Source organism: Marmota monax, unplaced genomic scaffold, assembly GCF_021218885.2.
Source record: "Marmota monax isolate L192 unplaced genomic scaffold, Marmota_monax_Labrador192_F-V1.1 WCK01_AAM20220418_F8-fsc01030, whole genome shotgun sequence".
Taxonomy (NCBI): domain Eukaryota; kingdom Metazoa; phylum Chordata; class Mammalia; order Rodentia; family Sciuridae; genus Marmota; species Marmota monax.
In genome coordinates, this window is record NW_026694032.1 from 78094 (window position 1) to 95074 (window position 16981).

The 16981-nt window shown below is 36.5% G+C and overlaps 1 protein-coding gene across 1 annotated transcript in view; it reads left to right on the forward strand.

The window, feature by feature from the left end:
* LOC124106462 (contactin-associated protein-like 3) overlaps window positions 1–15639 on the forward strand; it is a gene marked incomplete at its 3' end in the record, with an annotated part of 29147 nt that extends 13508 nt beyond the window's left edge. Inside the window, exons 4-9 of the mRNA XM_046464070.2 lie at window positions 435–605; window positions 2120–2338; window positions 12384–12623; window positions 13186–13416; window positions 14697–14830; window positions 15552–15639. Of these exons, the coding sequence (XP_046320026.2) occupies window positions 435–605; window positions 2120–2338; window positions 12384–12623; window positions 13186–13416; window positions 14697–14830; window positions 15552–15639 (1083 nt within the window). The remainder of the gene's footprint in view (window positions 1–434; window positions 606–2119; window positions 2339–12383; window positions 12624–13185; window positions 13417–14696; window positions 14831–15551) is intronic.
* Between the last annotated feature and the right edge of the window lie 1342 nt (window positions 15640–16981).

Genomic DNA, 16981 nt, shown 5'->3' on the forward strand with positions numbered 1-16981 from the left:
ATGTTAAAAAGTGCATCACTCTTTATACGACCTTTATAAAAGGCAAACTATAAAGGGATGAGGAAGAAAGGATGTGAGTTTAGGGGGATATCAAGAGGGAGATCTCTCAATTTTGGTAAAAGTTACACAAATCAATGCAGATTAAAATCAAAATCAATAGTCATTTTTAACTCCTTAAATTAAAAGTAAAATTGTGTTTAAAAACACAGACCATTTCCATAGTGATTCTACTCAGTTATCCATGTCCAGAATCTTAATGATCCAAGTAATCACCATTTGGATATTCATATCATGGCTTCATGTCTAGAAGAACCTCAAAATGAAGACTCCCTTAGATGAGTAATGCATTTAATAGTAAAAATAAATGCTAGACACATAAAATGCAATTATTGTTTTGTTTCACTATTACTTTCACTCTTTTTTTTAATAAACAGATTCATTTTGGAATTCAGCTTCATTCAATACTGAGACTTCGTATCTTCATTTCCCTACATTCCATGGAGAGCTCAGTGCTGATGTGTCTTTCTTTTTTAAGACAACAGCTTCTTCTGGGGTGTTTGTAGAGAACCTGGGTATCACAGACTTTATCAGACTAGAACTGCACGGTGAGTTGCCACTGAGACAAAGCCACAGAATGCTCAGTAATGAGCAATAAACCCTTTAGTATTCTCATTCCTAATCTGCTGCCATGCTTCCTTATCAAGTATATTTTTATAAATACCAAAATTCTATTATTTTAAAAAAATTCTTTTATCTTAAAGAAGTCGGCATTCTATCCTTATAACAAAATATCTAAGGCAGTTAACTTAGAAAGGTTTATTTTGGCTCATGGTTCTAGAGGTTTCAGCCCAAAATAGAGTGGCTGCATAGTGTTGGACCTCTAGTGAGGGCAGTATGTCATCATGGGAGCATGTGCTTACCCCTGAGCCAGGAAAAAAAGAGAAAGAGGAAAGGGCTAAGGCCCCACAATCCTCTTCAAGGCCATGCCCTCTCAATTACCTAAAGACCTTCCTGGAAGGTCCTGCCTTCCAAAGGTTCCACTTCCCAATAGCACCACCCTGAGGACCAAGACTTTAATAACACCTGAGCCTTTGGGGAATTACTCATCCAAACTATAGCAGGTAAAGAGTGAAACAACATCTCCTGAGATATACAACAGATTATAATGGTTTGGTGCTACTTTACTTCTGTGTGCAGTCAGGAGATTAAACCAGACTGGTCAAATAACTAATTTCTACTAAATTAAAAATTATTTGACTGAATTGACTGCTCACATTATTTAATCACATGTGCAAATCTTTATTTCTTATGGTCAAAGATTTCACTTACGATTTTTTTAATTATATGAAGTTTTAAATCACCTTTAATCAAAATCATTTATATGAAGCCAGATCACATGCTAGATTTCTTTCAATAGGTAAATGTCTGCTAGTTAGAGCTTAGCAAGATGAGCAATTAAACTCTGTTTTAGTCAGCTTTTTCACTGCTGTAACCAAAAGACCTGATAAGAACAATTAGAGGAGGAAAAGTTTATTTGGAGGCTCATGGTTTCAGAGGTCTCTGTCTATAGATGGCCAACTCCATTCCTTGAGGCCTGAGTTGAGACAGAACATAATGGCCTAAGAGTGTGGAGGAGGAAAGCAGCTCAGGACCTGGCACCAGGAAGCAGAGAGAGTGAGCTGTAATTACCAAGAACAAAATATAAACCCCAAAAGCATGTCCTCAGGGACCTTCCTCCTTCAGCCACACCTTATCTGCCTACTGTTGCCAACAAGTTAATTCCTATTAATGGATTAACACATTGATTAGGTTAAGGCTCTCATAACTCAATCAGTGCACCTCTAAACCCTTTTGTATTGATTCACATATGAGCTTTTGGGGGACATCTCATATCTCAACCATAACAAACTCTGAGAAAGAATGTATTAAAATCAGTTTTGTTTTTCTTTCTCCAGGATTCAAATTTATTTTTCCCTCCTAACCAACTCTAAGTAATTCTTTCCTGCATCACTGCCCTATTCATTATGAGCATACCACAATACTGTTTTCATGTCCACTCAGGATTACATTTTCTCCCTTTTGAATTAACTTGAGAAACTTTAATATCCACAATTTCCAGCTCCCACAGAAGTGACCTTTTCCTTTGATGTGGGGAATGGTCCTTGTGAAGTCACAGTACAGTCACCCACTCCCTTTAATGACAACCGATGGCATCACGTGAAGGCAGAAAGAAATGTTAAAGAAGCATCTCTCCAAGTGGATCAGCTCCCTCAAAAGTTTCAACCTGCCCCCACTGGTGGGCACCTCCTCTTGCAGCTCAACAGCCAGCTCTTCATTGGTGAGTACTGATGGTTTATAACTGAGCTGTGCTCTAAGTGCAGCTGAACCAAAAGAAACTGTAATTTAAAATAGCAGTGATAAACCAGGCATGGTGACACATGCCTGCAATCCCAGCAGCTCAGGAAGCTGAGGCAAGAGGATCATGAGTTCAAAGCCAGCCTCAGCAACTTAGTGAGGTGCTAAGACCCTGTCTCTAAATAAAATACAAAAAAGGACTGGAGATGTGGCTCAGTGGTTGAGTACCCCTGAGTTCAATCCCTGGTATCAAAAAAAAAATAGCGATAACAGCAATGATGACAATAGAGACTGTAGCACCATTTGTAAGACCTTCGTATTTAATATTTAATATCTCCTTTTACAGATGCTGTTTTGCCCAATTTACTGAGAAGATAATGCAGCCTCAAAGAGATTGACTGACTTGAACCACAGAAACCCAAACTGACCCAATTAGAATTTCCAAATTTATACTCAATGTAATAGCCAATTTGCATTTTCTTCAGCTACTTCTCATCAATACTATTTTATCGAACATTTAGCCATTTTTATCTATTTCTCCTATTTTAAATCTCTGTAGAATTAGAGAACCTGCCTTGCAATTAGGACAGAATCCTCCAGTGTACCCTCAAAACAGACCACAGGAGACCATGTCACAGAAGTTATCTAGTGTGTCTGTCCCTGGCAAGAAATACCCCCATGTCGTTCCTGGCCTCCCTTGTCCTATTCCACTTCTGCTTCTCTGTGTTCACATTGGCCATGTTCATAACCATGTCTGACTTCTTTGTTCCCCATTCTTTAAAGATTACAGCTCAAACTGTGCACAGTAGCACATTTCTATAATTCCAGTGATTTGTGAGGCCAAAGTAGGAAGATCACAAGTTGAGGCCAGCCAGCCTCTGCAACTTAGACCCTGTCTCAAAATTATAAAAAAAAAAAAAAAGAGTTGGGAATGAATCTCAGTGGTAAAGGGTCCCTGGGTTTTATTCCCCCTATGGAAGGTTGGGAAAGAGATAGCTCTGGACAATGGAAATCTTTCCTTTATTTATTTGTTATTTTATTATTGTTTTTCTCAAGGAAAAAAATGTCTTATTACATTATGTTTCAAGCAACTCTATTCTAATTTGGAAAGTAAGCAGATTAACCAAGTAGCTCTCACTTGGTCATTTCTCATATCTTTTAAAGTAAATGAAAACAAAATCCAATTAAAACAAATATAAATCACAAGTTAGTAAGCTGGAATATACCTACACCAAAGAGGATCTAATGTTATTCAGTGAATTTAAGCAATTGTGTGTGGTGGGGGTGGGAGGTGGAGGGGGGGGGCGGTGTACAACCCAGGGCTCCTTAAAATTGGCTTCAAGCACAATTAGTTCTTATTGATATAAAGCTTCATTTCAAATCATCAAACTACAGCTCAACTTACACAATTTTATTTTCTGATTTATAATCCTTAGGGTAAATTAATGGAATTTCTTGAAGCCAAGTTTGCATGAAATTCACCTAGAATTAGCATCCCTACAGAGTAAGATTTCTAATGCCTTGAGAAGCTAGTTGAAAATTCAGATATGGGATATCCTAAGTATGAGATTTGTGTTTTTTAACAAGCTCTGCAGTTACACCTGTGCTTCCATGTTTGCAAACTATCACCTTAAACTCACATGAGAGTTAAGAAAATTACAGAGGAGCATAGTGTTCAGGCTGTGTTACACCACCATGACCCTGGATTAACGGGGTCCAGCCAGTAAGCCTGAGGTCCTCATTCATGGCTTCACCCTTGTGTCCTCTTTATTGCTCCCTCCTCAGTTTCTCTTCACAGCTTTAGTACTGAGAGCTCTTCAAAAAAAGAAGTTCACATATATAATTAGAGATTTTCAGCTACATAACCTTTCAAGACATATCATTTAAATTATTTAAATTATTATTTAAATTATTTAAAAATGATCATGGAGGCCCGGGTTGTGGCTCAGTGGTAGAGTGCTTGCCTAGCATGCATGAGGCACTGGGTTTGATTCCCGGAACCACATAAAAATAAACAAATAAAATAAAGTTATTGTGTCCATCTACAAACAAACAAACAACAATAAATAAATAGATATTATCATGGATCTTTATTTCATGCTTTATAAAGGAAAAATGTAAACATCTTTTTAAATGTAACCTGAAGAGCTGAGGTTGTGGCTCAGCAGTAGAGCGCTGGCGCAGCACATGCGGGGGCCCTGGGTTTCATCCTCAGCACCACATAAAAAAATAAACAAACAAAATAAAGGTATTTGTCCATCTATAACTAAAAAAAATAAATGTAACCTGAAGAAGTGTTTTTAGAATATTTACTAACTTCAACTTTTAAAAATATATTTATATTAGTGGTTTATTCAGTACTGCTTAATAATTCTCAACAATTGGTCACAATTATGTTTTCAAAATTGCATTTGTTTAGAGAACATTTTTTCTTTTTTGTTTTTATTTTATTTTTTAAAATTTATATATTCTAATTTGTTATACATTACAGCAGGATGCATATCAATCCATAGTGCACATATATTGCACAGTTTTTCATTTCTCTGGTTGTACACAAAGTAGAGTCATACTATTTGTGTCTTCATACGTGTACTTAGGGTAATGATGTCCATCTCATTCCACCATCTTTCCTACCCCCATGCCCCCTCCCTTCTCCTTCCCCTTTTCCCTCTCCAAAGTTCCTCCATGCTTCCCATGCTCCCCCTCACCCCACTTATGTATCGGCATCCACATATCAGAGAAAACATTTGGCCTTTGGTTTTTTGGGATTGGCTTACTTCACTTAGCATAATGTTCTCTAACTCTATCCATATACCTGCAAATACCATGATTTTATTCTGTTTTAATGCTGAGTAATATTTCACTGTGTATACATACCTCAGTTTCTTTATCCATTCATCTACCGAAGGGCATCTAGGTTCATTCCACGATTTAGCTATTTTGAATTGTGCTGCTATATATATTGATGTGATTGCATCACTGAAGTATGCTGTTTTTAAGTCTTTGGCTATAAACCAAGGAGTGGGATAGCTGGGTCAAATGGTGGTTCTATCTCAAGTTTGCCAAGGAATCTCCATATTGCTTTGCAGATTGGTTGCACTGATTTGCAGTCCTACCACCAATGTATGATTGTTCCTTTCCCCCCACATCCTCTAGCGGCCATTCTGACTGGAGTGAGATAAAATCTTAGAGTAGTTTTCATTTGCATTCTTCAATTGCTAGAGATATTGAACATTTTTCCATAAATTCGTTAATCATTTTCTGAGAAGTGTCTGTTCAGTTCCTTAGCCCATTTATTGATTGGGTTGTTGTTGTTGTTATTATTATTATTATTATTATTATTATTATTGATGTTAAGTTTTTTTGAGTTCTTTATATGTACCCTAGAAATTAGTGCTCTATCTGATGTGCATGTGGTAAAAATTTGCTCCCATTCTGTAAGCTGTCTCTTCACCTCACTGTGTCTTTTGCTGTAAAGAAACTTTTCAGTTTGAATCCCTCCCATTTATTAATTCTTGATTTTATTTCTTGCACTAAAGGAGTCTTGTTAAGATAGTTTAGGCCTAATCTGACATGATGAAGATTTGGGCCTACTTTTTCTTCATTAGGTACAGGGTCTCTGGTCTAATTCCTAGGTCCTTGATCAGCTTTCAGTTGAGTTATGTGCGTGGTGAGAGATAGGGGCTTAATTCATTATGATGCATATGGATTTCCAGTTTTCCCAGCACCATTTGTTGAAGAGGCTATCTTTTTTCCAATATGTGTTTTTGGCACCTTTGTCTAGTATGAGGTAACTGTATTTAGGTGGTTGTCTCTGTGTCCTCTATTCTGTACCATTAGTCTACAAGTCTATTTTGGTGCCAATAACATGTTGTTTTTGTTACTACAGCTTTGTAGTATAGTTTAAGGTGTGGCATGATGCAATCTGATTCATTCTTCTTGCTAAGGATTGCTTTGGCTATTCTAGGTCTCTTATTTTTCCAGATGAGTTTTATGACTGCTTTTTCTATTTCTATGAGGAATGTCATTGGGATTTTGATTGGAATTGCATTAAATCTGTATAGTGCTTTTGGTAGTATGGTTATTTTGACAATATTAATTCTGCCTATTCAAGAACAAGGAGGATCTTTCCATCTTCTTAGGTCGTCTTTAATTTCTTTCTTGAGTATTCTATAGTTTTCATTGTAGAGGTCTTTCACCTCTTCCGTTCAGTTGATTCCCAAGTTTTTTATTTTATTTTTTGAAGTTATTGTAAATGGGGTAGTTCTCTTAGTTTCTCTTTCAGAGGATTTGTCACTGATGTATAGAAATGCCTTTGATTTATGGGTGTTGATTTTATATCCTGCTACTTCATTGAATTCATTTATTGGTTCTGGATGTTTTCTGGTGGAATTTTTTGGATCCTCTAGGTATGGAATCATGTCATCAGCAAATAGTGATAGTTTGAATTCTTCTCCTATGCGTATCTCTTTAATTTCTTTCATCTGTCTCATTGCCTATGGCTAGAGTTTCAAGAACTAAATAGAAGTGGTAAAAGATTATATATCCCACATTTTCATTATCCATTTATCTATTGAGGGACACCTAGGTTTGTTCCATAGTCTAGCTATTGTGAATTGAGCTGCTGTAAAAATTGATGTGTGTGCGTCACTATAGTATGCTGATTTTAAGTCTTTTGGGTATAAAACAATGAGTAGGATAGCTGGGTCAAATGGTAGTTCTATTCCCAGTTTTCTGAGGAATCTCCATACTGCTTTCCATAGTAGTTGCACCAATTTGCAGTCCCACCAGCAAAATTATGGCATCTGCCAGTAAATGGTTGGAGGTGGAGAATATTCTAAGTGAAATAAGCCAATCCAACAAAACCAAAGGCCGAATGTTTTCTCTAATAGGCAAATGCTAATTCACAATATGGTGCGGGGCACTAGGGAAGAAGAGCGTTTCCTTAGATTAGGTAGAGGGAAGTGATGGGAGGGGAGGGAAGAGGATGTGGGGATAGGAAAAATAGTAGAATGAAACAGACATTATTGCTGTATGTATATATGTGACTACATGACCAATATTGATTCTGCAACATGTACACTCAGAAAAGTGAGAAATTATATCCCATCTATGTATGATATATCAAAGTATATAAATGCATTCTACTGTCATTTATAACTAATTAAAACAAAGAAATTAGGAAAAAAAGAAGTGGTGATGGAGGGCATCCCTGTCTTGTTCCAGTTTTTCGACGGAATGTTTTCAATTTTTCTCCATTTAGAAAGATGTTAGCCTTGGGCTTAGCATAGATAGCTTTTATAATGTTGAGATATGGTTCCTATTATCCCTAGTTTTTCTAGTTTTGAACATGAAGGGGTGCTGTATTTGTAGAATGCTTTTTCTGCATCTATTGAGATGATCATATGGTACTTATCTTTAAGTCTATTGATGTGACCAATTACATTTACTGATTTCTATATGTTGAACAAACCTGGGGTGAACCCCACTGGATTGTGGTACACTATCATTTTAATATGTTTTTGTATTAGATTTGCCAGAATTTTTATTGAGAATTTTTGCATCTATGTTCATTAGAGATAATGGTCTGAAGTTTTCTTTCTTTGATGTGTCTTTGCCTGGTTTTGGAATCAGAGTAATATTGGCCTCATAGAATGAGTTTGGAATTTTTTTCCTTTTTTTCTCTTTAATGGAATAATTTTAGGAGTATTGGTATTAGTTCTTCTTTGAAGGTCTTATAGAGCTTAGCTATGTATCCATCTGGCCCTGGGTTTCTCTTGGTTGGTAGGCTTATGATGGCATCTTCTATTTCATTGCTTGAAATTGATCTGTTTAACTTGTATATATCATCCTGATTCAGTTTGGGCAAATCACATGACTCTAGAAATTTGTCGATGCCGTCAATATTTTCTATTTTATTGAAGTACAAATTTTCAAAAGAATTACTAATTATCTTCTGTATTTCTGTAGTGTCCATCATGATATTTCCTTTTTCATCATGGATGTTAGTTATTTGAGTTTTCTCTCTCCTTCTCTTCGTTAGCACAGCTAAGGGTTTATCAATTTTATTTATTTTTTTCAAAGAACTAACTTTTTGTTTTGTCAAATATTTTAATTGTTTCTTTTGTTTCAGTTTCATTGATTTCAGCTCTGATTTTAATTATTTCCTGCTTCTACTTTTTTGGTTTGTTCTTCTTTTTCTAGGGTTTTGAGATGTAATGTTAAATCATTTGTTTGTTGACTTTTTTTTCTTTTAAGGAATGAACTCCATGCAATAACTTTCCTCTTAGTACTGCCTTCATAGTGTCCTAGATATTTCAGTATGTTGTATCAGTATTCTCATTTACCTCTAAGAACTTTTTAATCTCTTCTTTAATGCCTTCTGCAATCCATTGTTCATTCAATAGCATATTTAGTCTCCAGGTGTTAGAGTAGCTCCTAGTTTTTATTTTATCATTGATTTCTAATTTTATTCCATTGTGATCTCATAGAATATAGAGTAGTATCTCTGTTTTTTGGATTTGCTAAGAGTTACTTTGTGGCATAATATATGGTCTATTTTAGAGAAGGATCCATGTGTTGCTGAGAAGAAAGTGTATTTCACTCATTGATGGATGAAATATCTATATATGTCTGGTAAGTCTAATTGATTGTATTATTGAGTTCTGTAGTTTCTTTGTTTAACTTTTGTTTGGAAGGTCTGTCCAATGGTGAAAGAGGTGTGTTAAACTCACCCAGTATTATTGTGTTGTGGTCTATTTGACTCTTGAAATTGAGAAGAGTTTGTTTGATGAACATAGATGTTCCATTGTTTGCAGCATATAGATTTATAATTGTTATGTCTTGTTAATGTATGGTTCCCTTAAGCAGTATATAATATCCTTCTTTATTCCTTTTGATTAACTTTGGCTTGAAGTTTACTTTATTTGATATGAGGATGGAAACCCCTGTTTCTTACTGCAGTCCATGTGAGGGATATCTTTTTCCCAATCTTTCACCTTCCATCTGTGGATGTCTTTTCCTAAGAGAGGAGTCTTTTGAAGGCAGCATATTGTTGGGTCTATTTTAAATCAAATCTGCCTGTCTGTCTTTTGATTGATGAGCTTAGGCCATTAACATTCAGGTTTATTATTGAGACATGATTTATATTTCTAGTCACTTTTGTTTATTTTTACTATATAACTTGACTTGGTTTTTCCTTTGATTGGTTTTTCTTTTAGTGTAAAACCTACCATTGCTTATTTTCATTGTTGATTTTGTTTCCTTCTCATGAAATATCTTGCTGAGGATGTTCTGTAGTGCAGGCTTTCTAGTTGTAAATTTTTTAAAATTTTGTTTATCATAGAAGGTTTTTGTTTCGTCATCACATCTAAAGCTTAATTTTGCTGATATAATATTCTTGGTTTCTTTCAGAGCTTGGCATATGTTTTTCTAGGATCTTCTAGTTTTCAGGATCTGGGTTGGAAAATCTGCAGATAGCCTAATTGGTTTCCCCCTATATGTAATCTGATTCCTTTCTCTTATAGCTTTTAAAATTCTCCCATTCTGTATGCTAGGTGTTTTCATTATAATGTGCCTTGGTGTGGATCTGTTATGATTTTGTACATTTGGTGTCCTATAAGTCTCTTGTATTTGATTTTCCAATTCATCCTTCATATTTGGAAAATTTTCTGGTTTTATTGAATAGATTGTTCATTTCTTTGGTTTGTAACTCTATGCCTTCCTCTATCCCAATAATTCTTAAATTTGGTCTTTTTATGTTATCTCATAATTCTTGAATGTTCTGCTTATGGTTTCATTTTGTGGTCAACTTATTTCAAGATTATATGTTTTCTCTTTATTGTCTGAGGTTTTGTCTTCCAAATGATCTAACCTGTTGGTGATGCTTTCCATTGTGTTTTTAATTTGGTTTATTCTTTCCTTCATTTCAAGGACTTCTGTTGTTTTTTTTTTTTGCCCCCTCAGAACCTCCATCTCCTTTTTGAAGGAATCTTTTGTTTCCTATATTGGCTTATGTAACTCTTTATTGTAATTATATTTTGCTGCCTGTATTTGCTCTCTTATATCATCCTTTAATGCACAGAACATTTTAATTATGTATATCCTGAACTCCTTCTCTGTCATTTCTTCTGCTGTGCTGGCCATGGATTCTAGTAATATAGTATCTTGGTTTGTTTAGGGCACTTCATTCCCTTGTTTTCTCATGTTGTTTGTATGTCTTCCCTTGTAGCACTGCAGATCCAAGGTGTTACAGTTTTTACCCTATAGGCATATAGTGTCCCTGCAGGGTTCCAATACCTCTCTTTTAAGGGGGAGAACAATATTAACAGATCCCAATACAAACAATATACAACCTTGAACCAAATAACCACTATTAAGACATTTGTGGGGTTGTCACAATATGCAGAAATGTTGAGTTTAATTATTATCTACAATATAAACAGTAGGTTTGCAAAAGGGTCTACAGTTTCGGATGGTGAACAAAGAGAACAGGGGTGTGGTATAGGATGAGATGTTAAGGAGGTAGGAGGTAAGGATATAAAGACTTATTAGATCTTAGGAAGCTTGAAAAAGGAATCTAGTTGGCTAGTAGCAGGAGAAAAGAGAGAAAGTAATTTTGATGAGACTAGTAAGTGAGAAGACAATGGAATAAAAAAACAAATAACCATAAAAATTAAGAAAAATAAAAATGTAGAAATAGGAGATAAAATAATATGCAACACAACTGTCATATACTACACAGACATTCCAGTCCTCAATAGCCTAATCCATGAAAAATACTTGGTTTCACAAATGTTGGGGATGTGGGGGTGGGAGAAGAGAGAGAGAGAGAGAGAGAGAGAGAGAGAGAGAGAGAGAGAGAGAGAGAAAGGGGAAAAAAGAGAAAAGAAAAAATCTCAAAGGAAAATACAAGGATTGTTTTTGTTGGAGTTCAGTATCTTTCCTGCTTCCCTACTCATCCAGTAGTTGGGATTGTCTGTTGTTTGCTGGTATCTCCACCCTTAGGCTAATGAAGATTATTAGGGTAGGAGGGTTGGTCTTGGGGATGGAGCTCCTGGAAGTGGCATATAGTAGTTGCATGTCCCCAGTGGGAGACAGCATCTTAAGTATCTCCTTTGGGGCCTACTCATGTGATGTAGGTGCCTGGTCTTATCTCCTTATATCACCTATAGACCATAGCCCTCACAATTCCTGGTCTCTAATGTAGTCTCTAAACTGTATCTCACTCACCCCCTCCCTTTCTACTTCCCAATCAGGAACCTCTCTCTCCAGAGATCTTATGGACTGTGCTATGGGGGCTGCGTACCTGTCCCTAGAGAGCTGTTTTGTATTGGGCAGTTCAGGGCCAGGCTTGCGAGCTTGCCACATAGCCGCAAGCACTGTGCCCTGTTAGTGGCTGCAGGGGAGGAAGGAGTTGGGGACTATAGGTACTTTGACATTGCTTCTAGGACCCAGCCGGTTTGCCAAGCTGGGAGTTGCCCCAACTAAAGATGGTGACAAAGGTGTCCCAAGGGCTGGACAGTGGCATTGGGTGTCGTGTTCAGAGATGCAGCTCGGTGGTGTACAGTGTTGTGGCTGGTGGCTGTCTTCAGACCCTGTTTGGTGTCCCCAGGTGCAGGCTATTGCAAGTAAGGGACTATGGCAGTGGTTACAGTGTCCCAAGATGGAGGCGACAGGGGAGCCTCATGGGATTGCACAGAGGAATGGTGACCAGAGGTCCTGCGCATAGGCAGCCACAACCAGGATCCTGTGTGGGTTTGCAGCAAGGGACCTGTGCATTAATGTTCTGGCACAGCTGTTGGGGGTCCTCTAATAACTCACAGAAAAACAGTATTCCCCACTACTTGAATCCAGGTCACAGAGCAACACAGAATGCAGCCTTCCTCTAGCCCACAATCTTGGGTCTCCATAGAGAACATTTTTAAGGGTCCTGGTTTTTGATCTTGTCCACAAGGCCTCAGGTGGAGTGTTGACTTGCCAATAGTACAGGAGGAACTGTGCTGCCATTTGCAGTGTTTCCCTTGCAGGTGGAACGGCCAGCAGGCAGAGGGGCTTTCTGGGGTGCATTCGGTTTCTGCAGTTGAACGGGATGGCTCTGGACCTGGAGGGAAGAGCCAAGGTGACTCCAGGAGTGGAGGCAGGGTGTGCAGGACACTGCAGCAGCTATGCACACTTGTGTCACAATGGGGGCATATGTCAAGAACGGCACAGAGGAGTGGCTTGCGACTGTACATCCTCTGCCTATGAGGGCCCATTCTGCTCACATGGTAAGTGGCCAAGAAGGAGGCTTCAAGTACAACATGAAGAATGTTCTGGCATATGATGCTACAAAGAAAGGACAAAGCAACTCTATGATGATTTGAAATAGAATTTCTGTCCCAAATCCTCTGTGTAATTCAGGAAGAGATAGGAATCTGTTTTGAGAAGCCATTACTGGCTACTTCTGTTAGCTCTGGTAGCAGTCATTTCTGGATTGCCGTAGTGAAATGCCCCATGAAGAGGAAAAACCTCTGAATTATATGTTTAGACTAGAGATTTAATTTTATGTAAATCTAAGATGAAATATTTTGAAGGCAACAGTGAAATATTTATCATTACAAAATCAAGTTATAAAAATAATGGAGAATGAGTATGTGTAATATTTTATTAGATAAATAATAGTATATATACATTTTTAACCTTAAAATTGTAAAAGTAAAATGAAACAGTAAAAATGCCATTATTATTTTCTCTCTTGGGATAGTGAGGGATTAGGTTTTTTTAAAAAATGTGCATAAAGCAAGTATTATTGCACTTAAGTATTACTAACAAAACAAAAATTTTGTCCAGAGATTTCTGCCTATTTTGGAGCTGGTTCCTCCATAATCTACAGTTTTCAAGAGCATCACAATTACACCTTCAATGGGAACTCCAGCTCCTTAGCAGCTTTATTTCATGAGGAGCTAACACTAACCAGGGAAATAGTCACCTTGAGCTTCCGAACCACGGGGACTCCCAGCCTGCTGCTGTTTGTAGGCTCTGTCTATGAGGAGTACCTTTCAGTTATCCTTGCCTCCAATGGTGAGTATGAGAACCAACCCACTTGAATCAAATGTATGAAATATGATATGTCAAGAGCTTTGTAATGTTTTGAACAACCAATAATAAATAAATAAATAAATAAATAAATAAGAAACTGAGTAAGAAAAATGTGACCATAAAGCCACAGGACCTTTCGGTGATCCAGTCACAAACCAGGCTTTACTACAGTTGCTTTATTTTTCATTATAACCCCAAATATTTACAGCAAAAGTTAACATTTCAACGATTCAATTAAGATGCCTTTCTCCCATAAACGTTTGATTATTTTATGGGTTTGGTGTGAAACTGTGCTTCCTGTGATTCCCTGGGGGGGGCCTATGCTTCTATGTATGAAATATATAATTGAATTTTGTAGTTCTCTTTGAAATATCTTGTTTAATACATGGAAAATATTTCTAGTTCCCTCTAAGAAAAAAAAATAAAGAAATATTTAAACCATAGAAAAGACAATATCCATAAGCATCCAATAAATATGATGGTTCTTTATCTATTAGTAGTTGAGAAATCACTAGTGTCATGCGTATATGAAAAAGTTGAGTGACCCACCCAACTGAAGCCTGCTAAGGCTTTTTCAGGAGTACACAGTTGGAGAACAAACAATCTTAAACTGGTTTCTATGGATATGCAAAAACCATATGAGAATTATAAGTATTAAGAGAATTATTGAGCTCCATCTGTGAAGAAGTACAGTATGTGGAATGAGAGATTTGGATACTGCAAAAAACAATATATTTCTATTTTTCTCTATTTCTTTGTTATGGCACAAACTTTAGGGGGAAAAATCCTGATCGTGTAAGGAAAAAAATTAATTATGCAAATGTCAACAATACATTAAATTGCAGTGAATTCAGATTAAAAGAAGTTAAAGAACCTGAACATTAATGCAGTATTGCTTGAGGTTTTACCATTTAATAATATGACTATCACATTAATAATTGACTTAGAGCCTGGTTCAGAGTTTTCATATGCTCAACTTACACTTTTTCATTTAGTTAAGGAAAATTGAGGATGTTGGAAAGGAGACTGTTCATTATAATCCATTTGATATTAACTTTTAAAATAGTAACTAAATTTAGAATGTGGCCCTAAAATAGCTCATAAACGATCAATTTTCCAGGAGAAGTATATATTGTTCCACCCAAAAATATGCTCCATAGATTCAAATTATATTTAGAAAATTTAATGTGATTTAGAACCTGCGTGGGCAATTTTTGTAAAGTTTTGTTTTAGTTAAAACTGTCTTTTTTTTTTGTCTTCAGGAAGTTTGCAGATCAGGTATAAGCTAGACAGACACAGAGAGCCAGATGTTTTTAACTTTGATTTTAAAAACCTGGCTGATGGGCAACTTCACAATGTGAAGATTAACAGAGAAGCTGCAGTGGTCTTTGTAGAGGTAAGATAATAAATCTAACAATGGCATCAATAATTAAAATAGTGGCTCTCAGAATGTATGAGTTAAAGCAAAAATTTGATAATACATCTTAATAACAGAAATACCCATTTAGCACTATTATTCTCTAAGTCTTGTTAGGACAGACATGTAATCAAAGTGTTTTGTTTAGCAATGAGATTATCAAAGCTGTTGTTAGTAAGTACTAACAGTTTTAAAAGCAAAGCTGTCCTCAGATGTTTTACTTGACTTGATAGAGAAATATCTAATATATGATAGTGAAAGTTGACAAACCCATTCCCACTTTATACAAAAGAATAAATGCTACAGCAATTTAAACACAAGGAAAAGGTCAAGATCTTGCTTAAAATAAGAATCTATTTTTGAAAAAGCACCAGAGTAAATTAAACTTTGAGATTTAAAATAGCTTATTGCATTTCCTACGGATTATACCATTTATGGATACTTATACCATGAATAAAAATAAAGGGAAAAGGGTGAGACAGTGAGGACAAGTGGAATTTAATGTATTACTGAAATTGTTCAAGAAAGGGTTTCTCCATTCTAGATAATCTATTGTTTGAAGTTGGTTTCTTTCATCTTTCTGATAGCACTAATGTATCACTTATCTTTGTCATTTTTCTTGGCCTGCCCTTGATTCCCATCCTCTTATCATCCAAATTGCTCACATTTCCATGTCTACTTCTTGTGGACTGTTTAATAGGTTAACCAGAATGCAAGGAGAAGAGCCACTCTGTCATCAGGGATGGAATTCAATGCTGTCATATCTCTTGTGTTGGGGATGATTTTAGGTAAGTGAAAGAGTGTCTCCCCACAAGAAATGGCTCATAACCACGGAATTGCAAATGCAGGAAGCTTTTGTCAAGCTGAAAGAGGCTTCTTGTCATGTTGGTAATTTTCAGTGAGTGCTAATCAAGGTAGAAACCATATTCTTATCTGAGTGCACCTGTAATCCTAAGTGCTGCCTGCCAGGAGCTGCAGCCTTCCTTGAAAAGCTCTCCCACTAACCTCCCCTCACTTGGCAATCGGCATAACCCTTAAAAACTTGGTAATTTTCTAACTCAAAAAAGCCAAAATCAAAGCAGATATTAAGTTCACAAGTTACATTTAGAAACTTAATACACACTTTCAGCGAAGAATTCACAAGCCAAATAAGAAATTATTTAATGATAAAACTAGACAAGATTAAGAGAAGAAGACAATTGTGAGTTGCAATGAGATGTGTCACTTACTCTCAGCCACTCTTGTAAAATCACAGCCTAAATATCTCACAGACATTTTTCTGCCCCTAGTTATTTTCCATAAAATCATCAAAATAAAAGTGTACTTTACTAATTAGGCATCAAATTCTTTGTGTCTTTATTTTTCCTTTTTCAACATGAATTAAATAGAAATAAAAGTCAAATTTTAAATTATTTTAAAGAAAGCATTATGAATCCCAGTGCTCTCCAGGGTGTTCCCATACATGTTAAAAACAAATGTGTGAAGTTTAGATGGTGCAGCCTAACTGACAGCTCTATGCTGGTCACATGGCATTAAAGATAAGATTAAGAGTTCCGGGTGTGGCTCAGTGGTAGAGCAGTTGCCTAGCATGATGGGCAATGCCCTGGGTTTCATCCCCTTCAACACACACACACACACACACACACACACACACACACACACACACAGAGGGCACATTGGGTTTCTTGAGGAGGGTATTTGAATTCTTTGCTGAAAGTGTATAGTAAGTTTCTAAATGGAATTGATAGGGAAATTTCAGCTTAAAGGGGTGATTCTGCATTGTCATCAAAATTTCAATAAAGAATCTAGCTAGTCCTGGAGGAGAAACAGCTTGTACTATTGGTCCTTTCACATGATTTGTTACTCTAGCCCTGGTTCTCATACATGGAAATCTGATTGAACCAGTTAAAACAGAAACAAAAATAATGATGGTTGCTTCACATTCTGTGTTAGGAGATGCTCATTACTGTTGCAGTCTGGTATAGAAGTGCTGCTAGTTATTTTCCTAGTCTCTAGCAAACTGGCTGTATTTCCTAGGCATTTCTGGATATCTGTGTTTTCATGATATTAGTAGTTTTTTATTCTATAGTATAGGAAACCAGAAGGAATTGGAAAAACAGATGAAAGAAA